Source organism: Girardinichthys multiradiatus, chromosome 5 (assembly GCF_021462225.1).
Source record: "Girardinichthys multiradiatus isolate DD_20200921_A chromosome 5, DD_fGirMul_XY1, whole genome shotgun sequence".
In the NCBI taxonomy this organism is placed as follows: Eukaryota; Metazoa; Chordata; class Actinopteri; order Cyprinodontiformes; family Goodeidae; genus Girardinichthys; species Girardinichthys multiradiatus.
In genome coordinates, this window is record NC_061798.1 from 31,439,286 (window position 1) to 31,463,751 (window position 24,466).

Consider the following 24,466-nt stretch of genomic DNA (forward strand, 5'->3'; position numbering starts at 1 on the left):
CAAAGCCAGGGCATAGAGGATAAAAGGAGGGCTCAGCAAAGGCTTGGTCTACTGGCAGCAGATCAGAACCAGGTTGGAGGATGAGAAGAATTCTGCTGCTGCTGGCCTCTCTGGCCTTTGCCTCCCTGGCTCCTCTGGCTGATGGAGCTAACCTGTAAGTATATACTATATATATATACAGTATATACAGGGATTGGACAATGAAACTGAAACACCTGGTTTTAGACCACAATAATGTATTAGTATGGTGTAGGGCCTCCTTTTGCGGCCAATACAGCATCAATTCGTCTTGGGAATGACCTATACAAGTCCTGCACAGTGGTCAGAGGGATTTTAAGCCATTCTTCTTGCAGGATAGTGGCCAGGTCACTACGTGATACTGGTGGAGGAAAACGTTTCCTGACTCGCTCCTCCAAAACACCCCAAAGTGGCTCAATAATATTTAGATCTGGTGACTGTGCAGGCCATGGGAGATGTTCAACTTCACTTTCATGTTCATCAAACCAATCTTTCACCAGTCTTGCTGTGTGTATTGGTGCATTGTCATCCTGATACACGGCACCGCCTTCAGGATACAATGTTTGAACCATTGGATGCACATGGTCCTCAAGAATGGTTCGGTAGTCCTTGGCAGTGACGTGCCCATCTAGCACAAGTATTGGGCCAAGGGAATGCCATGATATGGCAGCCCAAACCATCACTGATCCATCCCCATGCTTCACTCTGGGCATGCAACAGTCTGGGTGGTACGCTTCTTTGGGGCTTCTCCACACCGTAACTCTCCCGGATGTGGGGAAAACAGTAAAGGTGGACTCATCAGAGAACAATACATGTTTCACATTGTCCACAGCCCAAGATTTGTGCTCCTTGCACCATTGAAACCAACGTTTGGCATTGGCATGATTGACCAAAGGTTTGGATATAGCAGTCCGGCCGTGTATATTGACCCTGTGGAGCTCCCGACGGAGAGTTCTGGTGGAAACAGGAGAGTTGAGGTGCACATTTAATTCTGCCATGATTTGGGCAGCCGTGGTTTTATGTTTTTTGGATACAATCCGGGTTAGCACCCGAACATCCCTTTCAGACAGCTTCCTCTTGCGTCCACAGTTAATCCTGTTGGATGTGGTTCGTCCTTCTTGGTGGTATGCTGACATTACCCTGGATACCGTGGCTCTTGATACATCACAAAGACTTGTTGTCTTGGTCACAGATGCGCCAGCAAGACGTGCACCAACAATTTGTCCTCTTTTGAACTCTGGTATGTCACCCATAATGTTGTGTGCATTTCAATATTTTGAGCAAAACTGTGCTCTTACCCTGCTAATTGAACCTTCACACTCTGCTCTTACTGGTGCAATGTGCAATCAATGAAGACTGGCTACCAGGCTGGTCCAATTTAGCCATGAAACCTCCCACACTAAAATGACAGGTGTTTTAGTTTCATTGTCCAACCCCTGTATATACATATTTTATATATAATGTGATTTCTTTTGTATTTTCTTTTGCATTAAAACCTTGGCAAAACAATTTCCTGTGGGATCAATAAAGTTTTTATCTTCAGTAGATCTAGGGGTTTGAAGGGTGACAATAGTTAATTACCACATACATAATTAAAACCAGTGCTTAAAGATGTGGTTTTTCTGTTTTCTTGAATATCTGAAATTTACTGAAATTAGTTGGTACGTTTTATCTAGTATTTGTACCTTAATTTATATCTGTACATATCTTGTGTAAATCTCTGTGTGGATTTTATAGGCTTCGCTAAATGTTACTGGTAGTTTAGTTTTATCTTTAGTTGTTTCGATAATGGAATGCTGTCCATTTATCCCCTTTTGTTACTTAAGGTTTTAGACTTAAGTGGTGCCAGAAAGGTGACCTAAGTTTTTTTCTGTGTTTGCGTAGCCTTGCCTTGCTCCAGACACAGCAAACAGAGTCAGTTGTCATATGATCAGTAGCTTCAATGATCCACTGCTGGACCTTAATCAAGATAATCAATGGCTCATTCATTAAGTATAAAGTCCAGTCTGCAGATCACAATCCTTTACTGAACAAACAGGTTAGAAAACATTGCACAAAACTAAAACAACAAACAAAACAGTTTGATCAATTCTCAATTTGAGAGTTGTCACCCTCTACAGTTTCCAGAGTTTGAACTTAAACAAGTGGAAAAATTATGTTAAAGCAGTTTTGCATTCTGTCTTTTTCTTAAAAAATACAAGATTTTTTTTTTTTTAAAGGCCAGGAAATATTTTTGCATTTGCAAGGTCACACACAAGTGGTGCATGCAAATCACTCTTTATTTTTTTCTGTTCATCATTCTATCTTATATTCTAAATTTATGAAAACGGGGATAACTCAAGTATCACTTTTCTGGTATGTATTCTGCTGCCTAAAGCAAATGTAGGGGAAATTATTGTTTTGATAGGTTGCCTGTAATACAGAGATTTGAACTTTAAAAATAACCATGTACTTTTTCATCTGCCTGCAGAAAAGTGATGTCTGCCCCCAATCTGATGCGAGTGGGAACAACAGAAAACATCTTTGTTGAATGTCAGGACTGCGCTGGAGGGAACATTGATGTCAACATTAATGTGATGAACCATCCAACCAAAAATAAGAAGCTGGCTGGGACTGCTGTGACCCTCACAAGTGAGAATAGTTTCCAGGGTCTCGGAAAAGTAACTGTAAGTGAAATACTCTTGCATTATGTTTCTGCCAAAGGGCCTTGAAGCAAAAGTATGTTTTGCATGATATGCTCCCATTACAAGTTCAGAATTAAAATCATCAATTTTATTTATTTAAATGACAGATCCCAACAGGAGATTTCAGCAAGGATCCCTCTGTCAAACAATATGTTTATGTGCAAGCTCAGTTTCCAGATCGATTGCTGGAAAAAGTTGTCTTGGTGACCTTCCAGTCTGGGTACATCTTCATACAGACTGACAAGACGCTCTATACTCCCAACAGCAAAGGTGAGTATAGTGCTCCTTTAAAAAAGCAAGACAAGGCAGGTACACATCTTGGGTCAAATGCACTGAGGGCTTGTGGCAATAAATTTTAGCTTCACAAAAATTAAGCATTGGACTTATAATGTTTAATATTTGTCAGAATGTAAAACAATTTACATGAAAACCAATAAAAAACAATAAATATTAAAACAGTCATATGGACATTTGGACCTGTGCTGCCCCAAATGCATATTTTTTAATTTCCCCACCAATCTTTTAAGGCTCAAAATTTCAACATTTTCGACAAAGGCTTCCTGCTGAAATCTTAACCCCCAACATAAGAGTTTAAATCATAACATATCTTTTTTATTTTCTGAAAATTGTTGAATATGTTCTTCAGCTGCGTTGTAACTCTCAACTGAAGCACCAAATAGATTTTAATAAAGAAATACAAATACAAAGAAATACAAAGCATACATCCCTGGAAATAAATTATTTTTTTCACTGCCGATAACCTGAGGCATAGAAAGTACAAATCCAATCAGTGTATTTGAATCCATTATTGTACATATCAAAATAAGGAAAATGAGTTTGTATTATTTAGAAATGCTTCTGTTTCTTTCACTTTAACTATTACTAAAATATCACAAAAATATTTTTTTCTCTCTGTCAGTTTATTACAGGATGTTTGCCTTGACACCACAAATGGAGCCTGTGGAAAGAAATAATCAGAACCAAGTTGACGCTTCTATCGACATTGAGATTATGGTATTATGTTTCATTGTTTTAGAAAGCCTATTCCCCACAAATGGGTCCCTTTGGTCAATCAGTTCTACATTTGAATCCTGCTGCTCCCTTGTGGTGAAAACTGGGAATGCACATATTAGCTAATGTGATTTGTTAGGCCAGTTATTTAATAAAAGATGTTGGACTGACAGGTAAAAGTTGTTCTTTGTTTTTATTTTGCATTTGCTTTAGACCCCTGAGGATATCATCATACCTGTCGATTCAGTCGCTCTTAATGCTGGTATGTTCTCTGGAGATTACCCACTTGCTGAAATTGTTAGGTGAGTCATTTTTTGCTTGTTTTTTGAAAATCAAAAGCCGATTTAAGTAACTGAATGACATTTAACTGTATAATTACTGTTAAAAAGCCATGATCTATATAATTTTGCTTTACACAAGAATAGGAATTATGATTTAGGAATCAACTTCAGAGCTTTAGTTTTTATTCAAAAGGGATATTGGAGCACTTTCTCATAATGAATTGAATGTGTGTGCTCTTTAAATTGAACACAATCTTTTTTGTTATTATTTTGATGGTTAAAACCTAATAATATGCAAATTTTACTCAGCCTTCCTCATACATTTTCATGAACAAAATGAAACAGAAATTCATTAGCTCAGGAACAATGGCATTTATTCACTGCGCTCAGTAATTAATAAGTAGCAAAAGCTTCTGTTTCATATTTAATTCTCAACTGATTGTTGTAAATTGTGTGCATGTCTTTCCTTAGCACTGGACTGTGGAAGGTGGTGGCAAAGTTCAAGAGCAACCCACAGCAGAGCTATTATGCTGAATTTGAGGTCAAAGAATATGGTAAACATCTGTTTTCACACCTGTACATAATTCACTTACTTTTTGCCAGGTGGAAAATAAAATAAAATATTTTCATTTGGCAGTGCTTCCCAGTTTCGAGGTTAAACTGCTGCCTGAGGTCCCTTTCTTCTATGTCGACAGTAAACAACTTACCGTCGACATCAAAGCAACGTATGTAAAAGCTTGTCATTAGTTGCAAAATAAAGTAAAAGGAGGGTCTTTTTTTCCTCACAGTATGGCCTTAAGAGTGTTTTTCTTTTGGTTGTAGGTATCTGTTTGGAAAGGAAGTTTATGGGGCTGCCTATGTGGTTTTTGGTATCATGGAAGAAGGCAGAAAGAGAAGCCTCCCAAACTCTCTCACACGAGTCCCGGTGAGCGCTTGTACTTTTTCGTATTTAGTTACCCGTTAAATATACTTTTCATATAAACAAAAAGCCAGACTGACCATAATGTTGGCTGTTGGATCACAGGTTACGAATGGAGAAGGGCAAGCCACACTGAAAAGGAATCAGATCACTCAAACCTTCCCTAACATCAATGATCTTGTGGGAAAAGCCATCTTTGTGTCTGTCAGTGTGCTGACAGATAGTGGTGAGCAACAGCGACTGGATTTACGCACTCTAAATAGTTTTGATCTTGAGTTATGTTCATTTATTAGCTATACAAATTGGCTAGTCAATTGCATTTAAAAAAGAACAACAAAAAATGATTTATTTCAATTGTACTTAAAGGTCTTTCTTTAGACCTGATGAGAGACAAAATTGTGCACGTTACCCAGAACCAAGTAGGCTTTTTGTCAGTGGAATGAATCCGGTACATTTTGGTTGTTCTATATTTAATAAAACCATGTTATCCCAAATGACATGAGATAAAGCAGCACTGCTCTCTCCATGTGTTTGTTTTCTTTATTATAGGCAGTGAAATGGTGGAGGCAGAGTTCAGAGGCATCCAGATTGTCACGTCACCCTACAAAATCACTTTCAAAAGAACTCCCAAATTTTTCAAACCAGGAATGTCCTTTGATGTTGCGGTACAGAACCAAATCTTATTTTTCTTATTTTACTGTTTAAATGTTAACTAATACCTCTAAACTTTAGAAAATAACTCCTATTCAATGACACATCTTAATTAAGATGCAACTTTTACACTGTACTCCTACTGCATGCTATTGCAACTATATGCATCGCAGATTTAATGCCATTTGAAGGATAAACCAATCTAATGCTGTTAAGATGTTCAGAAACTAATTTATTTTCCTACATTGATTGGCAGGTTGAAGTGGTAAATCCTGATGGCAGTCCAGCAGTACGTATCCCATTGGTGGTCAATCCCGGTCAAGTAAGGGGATTCACAGCTGCCAATGGGATGGCAAGACTTACCATCAATACAGGAGGAACGGATTCTAAGCTGAAAATCACTGTAAGCAGGCTCAAAGAATACAGATTTCAGCAACGGCTTAATGAAAAGTCAAACAAATACAGATTAGATAAATATAATTTCAATGCAGTCCATCTCATCTGTTTATATTGTGTGTCTTGCCAGCAATCTTTTTAAGCATTTGATTGTAACTTCTAATACCAGCAAAAAACGTTTTGCAACACCAATAAAAAAACTCTAAAATATATCAACAGTTGTCCTCCCAAGTCTCACCAGGGTTGGGATCTCTGTTTTGTGGCTGATACAATACGTATCATACACGTAATCCAACAGATGAAGGATACTTGAGTGGTGAACACCAATTCGAACAACATCAATAAACACTCAAGTACTATTCACTCCAATTTATTGTTTTGGTTCAACAAAATGCAATACAATATGATGTGATATGATAAAATACTATTTAATGTTGACTAAAATAGTTTTAGCTAAGCAACAGAAACAACGTTGCTGGGATGTAAATTGTAGACAATGATAAGGACCAAATTGTAAAGCTTAAAAATGGCCTGTGTACCTTTTTAATTACAGGCAAAAACGGATAGACCTGATCTTACAGCAGACAGACAAGCATCAGCTGACATGGAGGCTTTACCTTATTCATCCAATAGCAAGAGTTACATCCACATAGGTGAGTCATACTATAAAACCCCATCTGTCCACGCAGTCAGAAAACAACATGTTGACAGTGGAGAATAACTGCATGTTTTCAACCTCATCTTTTAGCTCTTAACACTCTTGGCAACTTCCTAATGCAGGCATAGACACAGCTGAGGTGAATGTAGGAGACAACCTCAAAATAAACCTCAACCTCAATAACCCACCTCAGGCAAAGGATATCACATACCTGGTGAGGGTTTTACATAGGTGCTAGTTCATCTGTACATATTTGATATCTACTAATGTGTTATTTTGTGAACCCCAGATCTTAAGTAGAGGCCAGCTGCTAAAATCTCAGCGTTACAAAACAAGAGGCCAAGCACTCATTTCCCTGATTCTTCCCATCACTAAAGAGATGTTGCCCTCGTTCCGCATCATAGTCTACTACCACCTAACTGATAATGAAGTGGTGTCGGACTCGGTTTGGGTGGATGTCAAAGACTCCTGCATGGGTTCGGTGAGACTCTGAAGCTGCAAAGCAAATCTTGCCAAAGCCTATTGTGTAGATGTTTGGCGTTTTGAGGAAATATTTTGTGCCATTTTCTTTACATGTAGTTGACCTTGGAATCAGCAAGACCGGTTTCGTCCTATGAGCCTCGCAGGATGTTCAGCCTGAAAGTAACAGGAGATCCAGGAGCCACAGTGGGACTCGTCGCAGTCGACAAAGGCGTCTACGTCCTAAACAACAAGCACCGTCTGACCCAGAAAAAAGTATATGCTACAGTATCTAGAAATGTTGAAATTGATTATGTGTGTTTGACTTTAACTCTGTAACTCTAAGCCTGGTCTTTACTTCTGTACCCTGCAGGTGTGGGACATCGTAGAGAAGCATGACACAGGCTGCACACCAGGTGGTGGGAGCAACAGTATGAACGTGTTCTATGATGCTGGTCTGGTTTTTGAGTCAAGCACTGCTTCAGGAACTCCCTATAGACAAGGTGACTTCATTTCACCTTTTAGGAAACATGTTATTTTTTCTCATTCCAACCAATTTCAATGAGGTTATACCAACAGTTTAAGAATCAAATTGCTAAATTATATTTTATGTTAAATTATAGTGTTGGGCATATTTATTGGCAGACATGGAAAATATTTGTAAAAGAGCTTAAAATATATCAATCTATTATTACAGGAGCATAGTCTCACACTAGTAATTATTGAAAAAAAATTACTTTACAGTTAGAAGTTAGTAAAATACAACCTCTAATTTGAGTATAGTTATTCAGTGACTGAATCAACTCTATCACATAATCGTTTTTAAGAAAATCACCAGTGACCCAATTTTTGTTCCCTTACTTTCAATACTTTGTAAAACTCTCAAAAGGACAGCAAATAGTCTTATCCTGTAACAATTCGCAGGGTTAGGGCATTCAAAGAGGGGGACCATTCCAATTTGCACAATTTATCCACGTGGTCCTGAGTCCTGGTTCCTCTTACACTCTGTTTTCTTTAGTTCACCTTCAGGTTTTCTATGAGATTTGGGTCTTGGGATTGTTATGTCCATGAAAGAAGGTTAATTTTGTGTCTCTGGTGCACCATTAGCTGTTAGCTGTTATAGAGGATCATTATACTGTTAAAATCCTGAATGATGACCTATTTTCAGTTTGCTGTTGGAGACCAGCAAATGTGTCTTTAAAATCTACTATCTAAACGTTTATGAGGTTATGTACGTAAGGAAGGCTTCCAGGGCCATTGAAAGAGGAGCAGGCCCACAGTATCACAGATCCGCCACTATACTTAACAATAAGTAGGAAGGGTTTTCCCAAATATTCACCCTTTGTTACATGCAAAACCAACCGGGAATATTTTCTTTAGCTGACTAACAGTGAACTTTAAATATACTAGTTTTGGTTGCAAGATAAATAGTTTTGGCTACGTCCTGTTTATACCTTCGAGAAACAAAAACTCATCAATTGTAATCCAAGAAAATAACTTAAAAGACCATGATATGAATAAAAGGTGGTTCTGTTTAATTTAAAGGAATTGTTAGATGTGTATATTAGTGCGGCTGATGATTTAGTAAAAAAACCAATAATGTTTCATATGGGATTTCATTTCTACTCCATAAATGTACTCAAATTAACAGATGAACCTTTCTAAAAAAAGTTTGAAGATTATGATACTGCAACTAAGGATACATTTATTCTAAGGCTTTTTAAGTGCATGAGTGCATATAAGAGTTACTAGCACTGGAAATTTGATTACATTAACTTGAAAAAAGTCTTAAAAATTAGCTTTTTGTAATATTTTTTTGATTGCAGATTGTTTCTGTGGGCCTCCTAAAGATTTAGTTTGTGTTCTCTTTTAGACTTGAAATGCAAGACGAACTCCAAGCGGAAACGAGCCACAACTATCATGGAAGTGAGAACTACCCTATGTAAGAATCCCAGATCTAAAGCAATCAGTAATATTTATTGTATTGTTTATTCAGGTATCACAATTTCAAGCCTTGCCAGATGTCTTTGTTCAAACTCCGTTGTTTTTACATATATAATCTTCCCTTTTTAACGCTTAACCTTTCTTGGTTTTTCACAGTGAGTCAGTTTAATAATGACCTACAGAGGGAATGTTGTTTGGATGGCATGAAGGAAATCCCAGTTTCATACACCTGTGAGCAGCGTAAAGAGTACATCGTGGATGGTGAAGCCTGTGCTGATGCCTTCCTGCAGTGTTGTACTACTATGCAAATGCAGCAGTCTGAGAAGAAGGAAGAAAACCTCAAATTGGCTCGTAGTAAGAAACAGGAACAAATCATTGGGAAACAATATTCTTAATTTCGTACAGAAAATTTAATGATCCCATATATAACTACACTTCAGGTGAATCGGATGACAGCTACATGGACAGCAATGAAATTGTTACCCGAACCAAGTTCCCTGAAAGTTGGCTGTGGACAGACATCCAGCTTCCTCGTTGCACAGCACAATCCCCCAACTGGTGAGCCATTTGAAACTTGTACAGATCCAGTACACTATAAAAGGACAGTTTGGTCTTTTAATTTGCTCAACCTTTACATCTCTTTTTGCTATTCTGTGTTTCAGTGAGGCCACATCGTTGGTAAGAAATGTTCCTCTGCAAGATTCAATCACAACCTGGCAGTTCACCGGCATCAGTCTGTCAAGAACACTTGGTAAAGACTCTGAAGCTACATTTTATGTTTTCCTCAACATTTCCGCTTTCTTTTGGTGTTTCAACTTTTAGTTTCTTCCATCTTTAAGGAATCTGTGTCAGCGAGCCATTGGAGGTAATTGTCCGTAAAGAATTCTTCATTGATCTCCGGCTGCCGTATTCTGCTGTCCGAGGGGAGCAGCTTGAAATTAAAGCTATCCTTCACAATTACAGCCCCGAGCCTATCACTGTAAGTTAAAAGGCAACTAAAAAAGTAACTGAAACACTCAGTCATTTAGGAAATTAAGGATTACAACAATTTTATTAGTGAAATTAGTTAACAAGATCAAACAGTTCTTGTCAGATTAAAGTATTTTCATGAAATACTATACTACAACGTTTGTACAATAGTTTGCATTTCCTGTATGCAGTTCAACTCTATATTAGATATTAGATAGATCTAATTCTCCTTCTTTATTGTGTTCTCCAGGCTCGTGTGGAATTGATTGAGGAAACAAATGTGTGCAGCGTTGCCTCCAAGCGTGGGAAATACCGTCAGGAGGTCAAAGTTGGGGCTGATACTACACGATCTGTACCATTCGTCATCATTCCCATGAAGGAAGGAGACCGTCGGATCGAGGTCAAAGCAGCTGTTAAGGAATCATCCCTTAATGATGGTGTTCAGAAGATGCTGCGTGTTGTGGTAAGAGAGACAAAAGGCTTTTTTGGCTGAAGCTTTTGACAGTTATCTTCGAGCTAAGACAGGGTACACCTCAGACAGGTCATCAGTTTATTGTAGGGCCAACTTTGCATGACTTTACTCACGCCTAATGGGGCCAAATTACTTGGCATGCCTGTTGGAAAGTAGGATGATGCTGGGGTAAACTGACACATGCACAGAAAGAACATACATATTCCATCTTCAACTTTCTGAGACAAACCACTGTGCCAGAGCTTTCAGTTCCCTTATAGTAAGATCTCAGTTTTGAGTTATGTGCCAAAATCCTACATACCAGAATAAGTATTTAGTCTTTTGTTTAAAAAAACAACAAAAACTGCCCACAAACCTGTGTATAGGCTGATGGTAAATAACATAAAATAAAGTTTTTTTCTATAAAAAAGACAAAATTTGGATTTTCAGAAAATGTTTACTTAATTTTATACAGTCCATTACATGTTTTAGTTAAAGGGCATATTTCTTCATTTTTACAACTTTTCCTTTTCAGCTTTTTTTTCAGGCGTGTACTTCACAATAGTTATATTAATTTCCACAGCCCAAAGTCAAGAACTTTATAAAAAAGTGTGAAAAGAAAAACGTTAGCTCAAGTTAGCTAAAATCTAAAAGTTGAAGAAGAGCGATGATGTTATATTTGAAAGGTTTAACTCAGGCTTCAGTGCATAATACAGAGTCCATCTCAAATAGACACGATGTAAAGTCTGGAAATACCAACCAAAACATCGAAACACCAGAATGAATGTAATAAACCTGAATGAGCTGAGATAAAGCAAGTGAAAAACATGGAAGGGCAGAGAACATAAACAGAACACATACTCAGAACCCCAAACACAAGCACATTATAACACACGCTATAATTACATCAGCTTACATTACATCAGTGATCCATGCACAACATATAATCATTCCTGGTTTTACTCATAAGGGTTTATCCACCCTATACTAATGTAGCTGTAACACGTCTGTTTCAGGGCTCAAACTGTATCAGCCTGCCTGCAGTTAATTTCCCCCTAATATGTTGTTAGGTCCTAAAACGTAATTGCAAGGTACTAATAATATACATGTGGTGGAAAGAAGAAAAGTAAATTACTTACATATATTCAGGCCATAGCTTCAGTCAAACACTCTACTACATTTGGCAGAGACAAGGTGAAAAAAAATTTACAAAGTTGAATCTAATTAGTGCTACCAACATTGTTAGCACTGTTGCCTTGCAGCAAGAAGGTCCTGGATTCAACTCCCAGCCGGGGGTCTTTCTGCATGGAGTTTGCATGTTCTCCCTTTGCATGTGTGGGTTCTCACCTGGTACTCTGGCTTCCTCCCACAGTCCAAAAACATGCCTGTTAGGTTAATTGGTCACTCTAAATTGCCCTTAGGTGTGAATGAGTGTCTGCATGGTTGTTTGTCCTGTATGGCTCTGTGTTGCCCTGCGATGGATTGGGTGCACCCCGTCTCTCGCCCGTAGACTGCTGGAGATAGGCACTAGCTCCCCCGTGACCCTCTATGGAATAAGCGGTATAGAAGATGAATGAATGAATGAAGCTAATTATCATGGCTAAACATGCAGAAAAAATTATTAGAGAGAGGGAACCTCTTTCTAAGGATATTTTCTACTGATAGAGGAAACATAAAAATTATAAACACAGTGAAAGAAAGTTTTTTTTACCCAATTAACTGAATGCTCACAGACAGATGGGCCCCAAATTAGCATCCATATGTGTAAGTGTGACCCAACAGGCTCATTTTGCTTTAGCAAAGTAAATTTGTAAAATGAGTTATGTGTAAAACAATGCAAAGGCAGGTTTTGATTTATTTGTGTCATGCTTTTAATATTTTTAGATTTTCTGGCTCTAAAATCTGATGCTTGTATGTTTTTTTTTTGTTTTGACCCACCAGAATCATTGAATTAATATTTGTTTCTAATTTCTGTTCTGATTTACTTTTTTAGCCTGAAGGAGTACTGATTAAATCTGCACAGAGTGTAACTCTAGATCCAGTTGAAAAAGGCCAAAGTATGTTTACACATGTAGTTTCACACAAGACATTAACATTTTCAAGGTTTTAATGTTTTCCTAATTGCATGCACTTTTCTCTCTTCAGGTGGTACACAAACAGAAACCCTGAACAGTAATATTCCCAGGAAAGATTTGGTACCAAATGCACCCACCAGCACCCAGGTTTCTGTGACTGGTGAGAGATACTGTTACACTCATACCAATTATGCAGAGATAGTGTCTTGACAATTAAATAAGTATTGACTGTTTATCATCTCTCTGTTAACTTCCCCATTTTATTTTTATGCATGCAGGCAGAGAACAAGTTTCTGGACTTGTGGAGAATGCCATTAGTGGTAAATCCATGGGTACTTTGATCTACCAGCCTGGAGGCTGTGGAGAGCAGAACATGATTCACATGACCCTGCCAGTCATTGCAACCACATATTTGGACAAAACCAACCAGTGGGAGGCTGTTGGTTTCCACCAACGTAACGTAGCTCTTCAGCACATAAAAACTGGTGAGGTCACGTAGATGAAAAGAGAAATGGATTTCACTTGAAAGAATTCCTCTTTCTATTATTGACTGAAAAAATGTGAGGGTATTTGTAAATAAATGGATAATTTTCTATCTATTTAGGATACAACAATGAGTTATCATACCGTAAAAGTGATGGTTCATTTGCTGTGTGGGCTGATCATGCAAGTAGTTCCTGGTAAGCCATGCAACATTAAAGGATTGTGTTGGAGAAAATACTTAACTTCAGTATTTATTCTACATGCAGTTTGTTGAACTAAACTATTACTTCATTTATTTTCTCCACAAGGCTGACAGCATATGTTGCCAAGGTGTTTGCTATGGCTAACAATTTGATAGCAGTGCAAAGTGATCACATCTGTGGCGCTGTGAAGTATCTGATCCTCAAAGCTCAGCAGCCTGATGGCATGTTTAAAGAGGTTGGAAAAGTACACCACAGAGAGATGCAGGTTAGTGCACCACTAATAAGCCATACTGTACATGATCATAGCAGCAAGGGAGTGAGGCGACTTGTGTTTGGTCGATATTTTTGCTTCTTTACAAAAACGTATACTCCTGAAAGGCCTGTTTATTTCCACTAACACTATGTCACATTGTAAGGAAATTGCATTTGTGGGTGGAAAAGCACAGCGGAAAATGTAGATCTAACCCAAGGAGTTGTGAGACACCAAGTAGGGGTTCTCCTGATGATTTTCAGAATCATCATGATATGACCCCTGAGGTGTATGGAGAACCAAAAGGGACAGCATTGCATAAATATATCTTGAAATAAATGTGAATGTTCTATTAAATTAATTAGTGTACAATTTAATAAATAAATGTACCATTAAATAATGAAATGTATCATTTATTTGTTTAATACATTACGGATTAATTAAATATATCATGAAATTATTAAACTGACCTTATGATTGAGAGGCTTTAATTTCCTCCTCCAGATGAACACAAAGTCATCTGGAGTCATCAATTTAATAATGCCCCAATAAATGATTAAATGTTTGAGAATCCCTGGTCCAATCAAAACCTTGCCAAGTCCTCTGTTCTAATGGTGGAAGCAATGTAATCGTGCGGGGCAACATCTCACTTCCTGGAAACACAAGGTTTGTCACAATTGGTGGCAATCTCAAAATGGAGAGTTTTTAGTATGAGATTGTACAACCAGTAGCAATCCCACATCTCCATATTTAGGGGCCAAACTATACTCTCGAAGGGATCATGATTGCCCACACAGAATAGGGTTTATCAAAGAGTGCTGAAGTTGAATTAGGTGTTCTTCAGTCCTGACCTGAACCCCTCTAAACACATTTGGGATCCGTTTGCGTGTGCTGTTCATGCCAGAGTGGCCAACATAACCAAACTGGCTGAGCTGCGACAAATGCTGGTTGATTTCTGTTGCCGCTATCCCACTGCAGTGTGTGACCAAAATGGTGTAACTGAGGCCCTTCTTTGTTAAATGAATAAATGGTTCCAATTTCTATATTAAGTCTTGTTTTTTTCCAAAATCAATCGCCCAAGTCAATAAATGACAGCAAACAAGAGTCAAGAGCAGAGAGGATATTACATGTTTTTATAGGCACATCTCACATACTCAGCTCTGCTGCTCATCATGGCAGCATTTAAAGCAAAATAAACTGTCGAACAGCATAGGATTTATTACCAAGAAGCAATGTTACAACAAAAGAATAACAACAAAAATGTCCTTACTTTTTGTGCCAAGCTTATTACCTCCATTACAATATTCCCTACCGCAAAACTGAGCATTCTCTTCTAAAACCAAACACAGTGTTTTTTTTTTTTTGGATGATGATGAGGACTATTTTCCCTGACATGTTGGCTTTTGCATATGCACTCATGTAGGGCGATGTGCTTGGTGGAGACTCAGATGCCTCCATGACGGCCTTCTGCCTAATTGCCATGCAGGAAACACGCCCACTATGCACAGAAACTGTAAATGTGAGTACCTTACCAGCACATTGTGTTTTCTAATCGCCTGCTTTTAACTTCTTCATTTAGCTCATCACTGTTTTTAGAAAAGGTTTGCCAAGGAATCAATGTAAGAAAACTATGATATAACTGAGCAGGAGGCAAAATCAAAGGTTCATGTCTTCATATTGATATATCTAGATATCTAGATTTCCAATAAACTATTGCTTTCCCATGTTCTGCTTTTTATTTACCTAGAGCCTCCCATCCAGTATAGAGAAAGCAGTCACCTATCTTGAGAGACGTCTCCCGAGCCTCACCAACCCTTATGCTGTTGCCATTACATCATATGCCCTCGCCAATGAAGACAAACTTAACCGGGAAATCATCTACAAATTTGCTTCTCCTGGTATTAGCCTTGATCGATCGATCGATCAATCAATTGATAGATATTGCAGAAATATAAAAAATTGCAATTAATTAACTGTGTCAGAATTACTTCATAATCTTACATCAAGTTTTTGTTTGTCAGCATTAAACCACTGGCCTGTACCTGGACAACGGACATTCACACAAGAGGCGACAGCTTATGCTCTTTTGGCCCTGGTCAGAGTGAAGGTGAACGTTTGTTCCATAAGTATTGAGCCATTGTTTTAATCTTTGTTTTATCTTTGCCTAATTTTAAACCTAAACGCATAGGCATATCTGCTATAACAATAGCTTTCTCAAGTTCACAGCATCTCTGCGGTTATGCCAGACGCCCACATTTGAATGAGACGTCATGCATGCATTTAGAGAAAACCCTGTCCATATATATGTGTATTCATCAGGGCCAAAGCAAATAACTTCTCACTTGACAGTTGTGCTGCTAGCATTACAAAAAACTGATCAGGGAGCTGATTCTGGCCTCCACAGAGGTTTTTCTGTTATTTTGTTTTATTATTTTCTATTTAAGTAGGTTGTCAAAAAAATTTTAAGATTTTTGTTTTACTACCATTACTAACTTCATTCCTCAACATACATAGCAACTTTCAGTTAACTTTCAGAATTTCAGTTTTAGCTTTTAAAATCTCTCCCTCTTAGCAGGCTTAAATCCTTTCTTGTATTCTTTTAATATAGGCCTTTGAAGATGCAAGACCGGTCGTTAGATGGTTTAACCAACAACAGTTTGTGGGTGGAGGCTTTGGATCAACTCAGGTAGCTCACAACCTTTGTTCACACAAACCTCTAGACTCGTTCTCGCGGAAACGTCACTTGTTTAGTTAAACTAGAATTTTTTACAATTCTTCTCTCATTTGTGATTTTTCTTTATTCCCAGGCCACTATTATCGTGTACCAGGCTATAGCAGAGTATTGGAGCAAGGCTAAAGAACCAGAATACGATTTAAATATTGACATCTTGTTGCCAGGCAGAGCAAAGCCTGACAAGTTCAACTTTAACAGAGAAAATCACTTTTTCACAAGAACATCTAAAGTAAGACCACAAACTCCTTTTCACATTTAAACCACTCTGTGTTTATCACCTGGTTTCTTCTCAATAAAAATAAATACATTTTGACAGATTAATGACATCAACCAGAATGTGAGAGTAACTGCCACCGGAACCGGAGAAGCAACAGTGAAAGTATGTGACTTTGATTTTAATTCCAGATAAGTTCTATATACATGTAGTATGTGAACATTGGATCATTAAGAATAAGTTTGAAATATTTCAGACATGAAACAGTTTTACATTTTCATTCTGATGCATTAAGAGTCTGATGCATTTATTTCTTTAAAAATACCTATTAGCAATAATGACAGTCAACAAAATACCAAGGTTTTCTAATTAAAATGATTTTATATCAAATTGGTTGTCAGAGAAAAATTAAGGTATTGGTGAACATTTTACAAATAATATAATAATGCTTAGCTTTAGTATTTCTTTTGTTAAATTGCACCATTATTTAAATATTGCTAAAGGAAAAATTTGCATTGCTGTCATGATGACACATATTTCTAAACTCTGCAGTGTGTTTGGACAATTGTAACTCATAACTTTGAAAAATATAGAAGAACACATACTGGGCTCTTTGCTTATTCAGATAAATAATATGGAGAAGGAGACATTTCTATATCTGGGATATGGGGACCAACAGGGGTGGTGTTGTGCTAGACAAAGTGATTATAATTTGTTTGGTTTTGCTTGCAGTTTAGAGATAGAAACACATCTGAAGAGTATGTTGTAACGTACTCAGTCAGTTTATTATGTTTATGTTGGTCAGCACCTATTTTTGTTGATTTTTCTTTGAATTGAAATCTAAAGAGGGCATTATATGGTCTAAATTAAACATCTGTAAACTGTTTAGTGTAGCCCGTACAATATTAATATTTTCAAGAGCTGTTAATAATCTAAACTCTCAAACATATTCCATAAAGTAGTTACAATTTTTTATCAGTTATTTTGCACGTGAAGCCTAAAATTTAGACAGATGGCAGATGTTTTGACATTGCAACACAAAAATCCTACTGCCCTGACGTTACAGATGGTGTCGCTTTATTATGCCATCCCTAAAGAAAAGGAAAGCGACTGCCAGAAGTTTAATTTATCTGTGCAACTAATCCCAGGTAATTTGATATTCATTTGTTTTGTTTTTGAATTTATTTTTCTATTTATGTAAATGGTTAAAAAAAAAAAGCATGACGCATAAGAAAGCATAATTTATGTGGATTTAACATTTTATTTCTTTAGAAAAATCGGATTATGATAGCAAGACATACATGCTTAGGATAGATGTTTTGTAAGTACCTTACACCACACCTCAGGTTATGTTAAAAAAGTATGTGAAAATATCTAAATTATTCATTGAACATTTTGCCCACAGGTATAAGGACAAGAACAGTGATGCCAAAATGTCAATCTTAGACATTGGTCTGCTAACTGGCTTCACAGTGAACACAAAGGACCTGGATGCAGTAAGAGATTGAATGGGATATTTACAGTTGGACATACATATAAAAACATTACCCTTTTTACTGTCTGACATTAAATCAGACTACAGTTTTCCTGTTTTAGGTCAATTAAGATTACCCAAATTATTTCAGTTTGCTAAACGCCAGAATGATGTGAGCAGGGTTTTTTTTTTAACTTCAAATTCAAAAGGTTTTAACACATTTCCTTTATTTTTGGTGGAATTCCTTTTAAAAATTAATAACTTAGATCAAACGTTTTGGATGTCCAAAGTTTGCAAGAAATTGGCCATTCCTGACAGAAATGGTGTAACTGAGTCAGGTTTGTAGATTGCCCTGGTCACACACACCTTTTATAGCCATGCCCCTAAATGTTATGATTGGACTGAAATCATGGTTTTGTCATGTGTATTCCAAAATATTATCTTTGCTGTTCTTAAACCACTTTGTAACCAACCATATGGGTCAGGGAGACACATATTGCCCAAGGTTTAACTTCCTGGTTTATGTCTTGAGATGCTTCAATTTTCTTCAGAGTGTTGCTTCCTAATGTGCATGTTCCTAACTGCAGCAGTCACTCTGCAGCAAAATACCCAAATTGCATGATGCTGCCACCACCTTCACGGTTGGGAGGGCATAATCAGGGTTTCAAGCTTCCTCCCTTTTCCACCCAATGAAATGATGGTCATTAGAATAAGACAGATCTACAAAGAAAGATTATTACCTCTGTGTGCATTTGCACAATGCAAACATTTTATGTGGTTTTTGGATTAATGGCTTCTTCCTTGATAAGCCTTTCAGCCAATGTTGTTTACAGGACTTTTTCAGTGTGGATAATGATACCCTGGGGCTTCATCCAGCATCTTCATATTATTTAGCTTTTGTTCTGGATTTAATTCCTTTGGCAACAAAACCTTTTTGTTATCAGATCACAGAAATTGTCCCCTTTCTAAACAGCACAATGGCTGGACATTACCCTAGGATTTATTATGATTCATTATTAAATTATGTGAATGTGAATTAGATTCTTAAAAGGCAATGGGATCAATCTCTGGATCTCTCCAAAGTGTTTAAAGGCATACTAATTTTAGTGTATGTAAACTTGTGAATTTAAAGAAAACATTAAATAAATTCTCAAAAAACTCTCTCTCGCTGATAAATTATGCATGTTGGAAATCTATCCAATACTGGTAATCCTATGTGACCTAAAACAGGAAAAGATTAAGATGATTTAATTATATTTCAACTAATTTAATATTTTAACTGTACCTCAATGAGACTTTAGCATTTAGAGTTGATACTTTTCAGTTATTCTAAGGTCTGTTTAGCAGTATTAAAGATGACTGAGGGCATGCGTTTACATGTGTGTGCAGTTGTCTAAAGGACGAGCCCGCACCATTGCGAGATATGAGATGAACACAGTTCTGTCAGAAAGAGGCTCGCTCATCATCTATCTGGACAAGGTAAAAATTCAGTCATTTTCTTTAGTTTTTTCACTGCATATTTGCTTGTTCATTAGTGTTCCACCCTTATTATAAATCTCCCACCAGGTTTCTCACACACGACCAGAGGAAATCAGTTTCAGGGTCCATCAAACATTACAAGTTGGAGTCTTACAACCAGCAGCTGTTTCTGTTTATGAGTATTATGAGCGTAAGTTTTAGAGGAATAGGCTTTAGGGTTTTTCATCTTATGTTTGTGTGAAATGGGCTTAATACTATTCCTCATTCACTAAGAATACATGTGTTTTAAATATATATATTTTTTTCTATTTCAGAAATACCTTGTGTGAAATTCTACCATCCAGAGAGGAAGGGTGGAAAACTGCTACAGCTCTGTAGAGATGAGGAATGCACCTGTGCAGAAGGTAAACTAGAATGGTCTGCAAGAAGATTTTAGGATGAATAACGAATCATTTACTTCCCTGCATTCCTAAAAACCGACAGGTATTTGCAAAAGTATCAAAGCTTTTCTCTTTTACCCCTAAATAAAACCCAGTGCAACTAACTGCCCTCAAAAGTAACCTAATTTTGAACTTTCGTTCCATAAAGGCCTTGTAGTTTGACATTAGAGAAGTTCAAAGCACAATTCGGTTATGGTACCTCTGGAGAAGCTGTAGCAGTCCACCGCTCATGTTGAAAAATCTGTTAATAGGACTATTAGTCATTAACTCCAAAAATCTGGCCTTTATTGATGAATGGAATATAAAAGTCACTGTTAAAAGAAAGCCAAAAAAAATTCAATTTTCAGCTTGCCACAAACAACAAAGGAACACAACAAAGAGGTTAAAGAAAAGCTTTGAATTAGATGAGACCAAAGGTTTTAACACTGAACACATTAAAGCATGGCTGTTGTAGCTTCATGCTGGGAAAATGTTTTCCTTCATCATGGACTCAGAAGATGACCATATTGCAGAGCTACAGTGGATTAGTTTAGATCAAACCATATTCTGGAGTTAGAATGTATTTAGTATTAGGTACAACAAAGAGGGCTCTGCTAAGCATTGTCTTAAGGGCACTGAATACATATGCAACACCTTTTAAAAGGTGATTTGTAAAAATGAAGAATACCATGTATAATTTCTTTCTACTTCATAGTTATCCACTATTTTCTGTTGGTTTTGTCCATAAATTTGAATAAAATGTATTGATGTTTTTACACGTTGAATAGTTTTGCAAAGCACTGTAAATTATTTCACCATACGACTACTTCTATTTTATACTCACCAGCCACTTTATTAGGTGCACCTTGCTAGTACCGGGTTAGACCCCCTTTTGCCGTCAGAACTGCCTTAATCCTTGGTGGCATAGATTCAACAAGGTACTGGAAACATTCCTCAGAGAGTTTGGTCCATATTGACATGATAGCATCACACAGATGCTGCAGATTTGTTGGCTGCACATCCATGATGCAAATCTCCTGTTCCACCACATCCCAAAGGTGCTCTATTGGATTGAGATCTGGTGACTGTGGAGGCCATTTGAGTCCAGTGAACTCATTGTTATGTTCAAGAAACCAGTCTGAGATGATTCGTACTTTATGACATGGCGCTTTATCCTGCTGAAAGTAACCATCAGAAGATGGGTACACTGTGGTAATAAAGGGATGAACATGGTCAGCACCAATACTCAGGTAGGCTGTGGTGTTGACACAATGCTCAATTTGTACTAAGGTGCCTAGAAAATATCCCCCACACCATTACACCACCACCACCAGCCTGAACCGTTGATACAAGGCAGGATGGATCCATGCTTTCATGTTGTTGACGCCAAATTCTGACCCTACCATACAAATGTCGCCGCAGAAATCGAGACTCATCAGACCAGGCAACGTTTTTCCAATCTTCTATTGTCCACTTTTGGTGAGCCTGTGTGAATTGTAGCCTCAGTTTCCTGTTCTTAGCTGATAGGAGTGGCACCTGGTGTGGTCTTCTGCTGCTGTAGCCCATCCGCCTCAAGGTTTGACGTGTTGTGTGTTCAGAGATGCTCTTCTGCATGCCTTGGTTGTAACGAGTGGTTATTTGAGTTACTGTTGCCTTTCTATCAGCTCGAACCAGTCTGGCTATTCTCCTCTGACCTCTGGCATCAACAAGACATTTGTGCCCACAGAACTGCTGCTCACTGGATATTTTCTCTTTTTCGGACCATTCTCTGTAAACCCTAGACATGGTAGTGCGTGAAAATCCCAGTAGATCAGCAGTTTCTGAAATACTCAGACCAGCTCGTCTGGCACCAACAGCCATGCCATGTTCAAAGTCACTTAAATCACCTTTCTTCCCCATTCTGATGCTCGGTTTGAACTGCAGCAGACCATCTTGACCATGTCTACATGCCTAAATGCATTGAGTTGCTGCCATGTGATTGGCTGATTAGAAATGTACGTTAATGAGCAGTTTGACAGGTGTACCTAATAAAGTGGCCAGTGAGTGTATATGTACATTCATTTTGACTTGCGGTCACCCTTGTACTTTCACATTTTCATAGATCTGCAACATGCTTAAACAGAATCTCTTTTTTTTATTAGAGAACTGCAGTATGCAGAAAAGTGGTCAAATTAGCAACGATGAGCGCACAGCTAAGATTTGCGAGAGCACAGAGACCAGCAAAATAGAATTTGGTAAGAAACAATAAGTGTACTGCAAATCCTGAAAATTCCTACATGACGAAAATACATTTTTCTGTTGAATTATAATGAGAGCTCAAACCTGTATATTGTCTGTCCACAGCCTACAAAGCTAGGGTGGAAGGCAATGACATTGAGTTGTCTACAGACTCTTACACAATGCGCATTGTGGAAGTTATTAAAGAAGGTGGGTATTGTTTTTAGCTTTTTAGCCACGGTGACAATGGCATGAGAGGTTTAAGAAAATACTGATATGTACTTTGTTAAACTAGTATTACAACATAGCTTCCCTCCTCTCTCAATAAAAAGAGAAATATAATTAAAATTATTTTTTTAGTGTCTTCATACAGATTTGAACAGTTTGAAGGGCTCTAAGATTGATTTTGGAGTTACTGTGTGTGTCAAAACTGCATATTTCTCCTTCACACCCTTCTATAACCATTGTCTCTCTCTCCTCTTGTTTAACAATCTACCCACAGGAAGTACTGATGTCGGTTCTGCTAACAAACTGCGTACATTCCTCGGTTATCAGCATTGCAGAAAAGCTTTAAGTCTGGCAACAGGCAAAACATATCTCATCATGGGATCATCTAAAGACATTCACAAAGATGAACAGAAGAAAACGTAAGTGGTTTCTTAATGCAATGGAATCCCTGAAAGCATTACTGCTCATTAAGAGCTACAGTCCCAGTCAGAGGGTTACACATACTCAGTGCTCTGAATGTCAAAAGAAGTTTGGGCTTTTAATTATTTATTTGAAGGGCTGTTTGTGTTTCAAGGATAGACTGACAATGAAAGATATAATTTATCATTTTTATAAATATGAATTAAGTGCACAACGTTTAATATAAATTTCCTCCTATCCACACGGGTTGTATATACATTGATCCACACTAATATTTGGACAAATGTTCCTCAGCAAGTTGCAGAGAAACCATATGTTTCTTGTTGCCATCAACAAGCTTCAGGGGGGTGATTGTGGATCTGTGTCAGTAAATAATATGAAGTTCATTTATTTTTTGCGTTGGTTGCAGAAAATCAGTAATAAGACAGGAAACCTCTGCCTTGTTTTGAGTATTTAATATTAAAAAAAGATGGACAAGAAAGGATGACTACAGCTGCTCATGAGGCTATCCTTACAAGAATGGGCATGCACAAAGGATGGATAGTTATGAGCAAGATTTGTGCATATTTATTCTTGAAATCAATTGACTGACATTTTAGGCATCATGTTATTTGACTTTATACTGCTTTATCTGTTTTTCACAACATGTAGCAGGACATATCAAAATGGACTCATATCATTTTATAAAAGCATGTCTTATTTTGTCTGTGAAACTGCTCACTTTACATTTCTGTGTATTTTTGGCCTTGCTCTTCTTAGGTTTCAGTATGTGCTCGGGGAGAGGACCTGGATTGAGTACTGGCCCTCAGAAGAAGAATGCCAACTTAATGAATATGGATCTACCTGCAGGGGCATGGAGGAGATGGTCAATCAGTACACCATTTTTGCTTGTCAACAGTAACTCAAGGAACTCAAGGAAACAATTTTCATATGTCCAAATTTTTTTCAATAGTTTTTTTGCAATATTTGAAAAGTTTGGCTGGTATGGGTTGTATAAAAGACAAAATTAAAGTTTATTAATTAAACTCTAATTGTACTTTTTTTTTTGTCTCAGAATCTTGACCTTTGATGATGTTCACATGCATTATACATGTTTAAAAATCTTTTCTTGTTTCCATTTACCTGATTTGTTTATCTATATACTGTATTTCACTACTGAAACATACTGAAAAAATTACATTCTTAAGTATTACTACGACTAGGGAAACATCTAAGTAACAGAGCAAACAACTCCAGTACAAAAACTGAGTTAAATAATTTCTTTCTGATTTACAGTTAATACATCAAAACGTAGACATGAAGAGGATTATTGTAGTTAAAGAAAATGCATAGCTGAACGATAGTGTCATAAAACGCTGAGATTTGCTGGATCAAAGTGCAGAAAAGGGTTAGGGAGAAGTATGTTTAATATTTAATAATAGAATATGGACTATTATGGAATATATGGAATATGGCCGAGGTCATGGAACAGAGGTAGGGTATCAGATGTGGAGCAGGTAAACAACAGTGGCAAGGCACGGGTAGCAACCAGGAGGAACCAGTGGAAAACAATGAAAACCAGAGAGTAAAAATGCTGAGGAAGGGTTGAGAATCGACTAATGAACACAAGGAGCAAATTAGAGGCAAATCAGGAGCAGCTGGTGAGATACACACTCTACTTTCACCCCTGGTTGTAAGAGTTTTAAATTCTTGCCGGTACTTAGGGGCGGAGCTAGAGGGGGGCTGGGGAGGCACTTTGGGCATGTATGTAAATATATATATATATATAGATAGATATATATATATATATAGATATATATATTTATATATATATATTACAAGCGGCTGAA

General features: G+C 37.4%; 1 protein-coding gene across 1 annotated transcript; it reads left to right on the forward strand.

The window, feature by feature from the left end:
• On the forward strand, window positions 1-23,668 carry LOC124868563 (complement C3-like). Its single transcript, XM_047365967.1, has 43 exons — window positions 1-154; window positions 2,489-2,684; window positions 2,810-2,972; window positions 3,622-3,716; window positions 3,927-4,015; window positions 4,466-4,548; window positions 4,632-4,719; window positions 4,817-4,919; window positions 5,019-5,139; window positions 5,463-5,578; window positions 5,821-5,967; window positions 6,514-6,613; window positions 6,741-6,832; window positions 6,908-7,099; window positions 7,198-7,353; window positions 7,451-7,580; window positions 8,951-9,019; window positions 9,178-9,375; window positions 9,462-9,579; window positions 9,684-9,772; window positions 9,861-10,000; window positions 10,241-10,453; window positions 12,435-12,498; window positions 12,587-12,676; window positions 12,795-13,001; window positions 13,121-13,196; window positions 13,308-13,467; window positions 14,876-14,971; window positions 15,200-15,350; window positions 15,474-15,559; window positions 16,061-16,138; window positions 16,260-16,415; window positions 16,503-16,565; window positions 17,467-17,548; window positions 17,673-17,721; window positions 17,806-17,896; window positions 19,264-19,353; window positions 19,441-19,543; window positions 19,668-19,757; window positions 21,914-22,006; window positions 22,116-22,199; window positions 22,492-22,636; window positions 23,397-23,668. Exons 1-43 carry the CDS (start codon window positions 81-83, stop codon window positions 23,536-23,538), a joined length of 4,968 nt encoding a protein of 1,655 aa, XP_047221923.1. The 5' UTR covers window positions 1-80; the 3' UTR covers window positions 23,539-23,668.
• The last annotated feature ends 798 nt before the right edge of the window (window positions 23,669-24,466 follow it).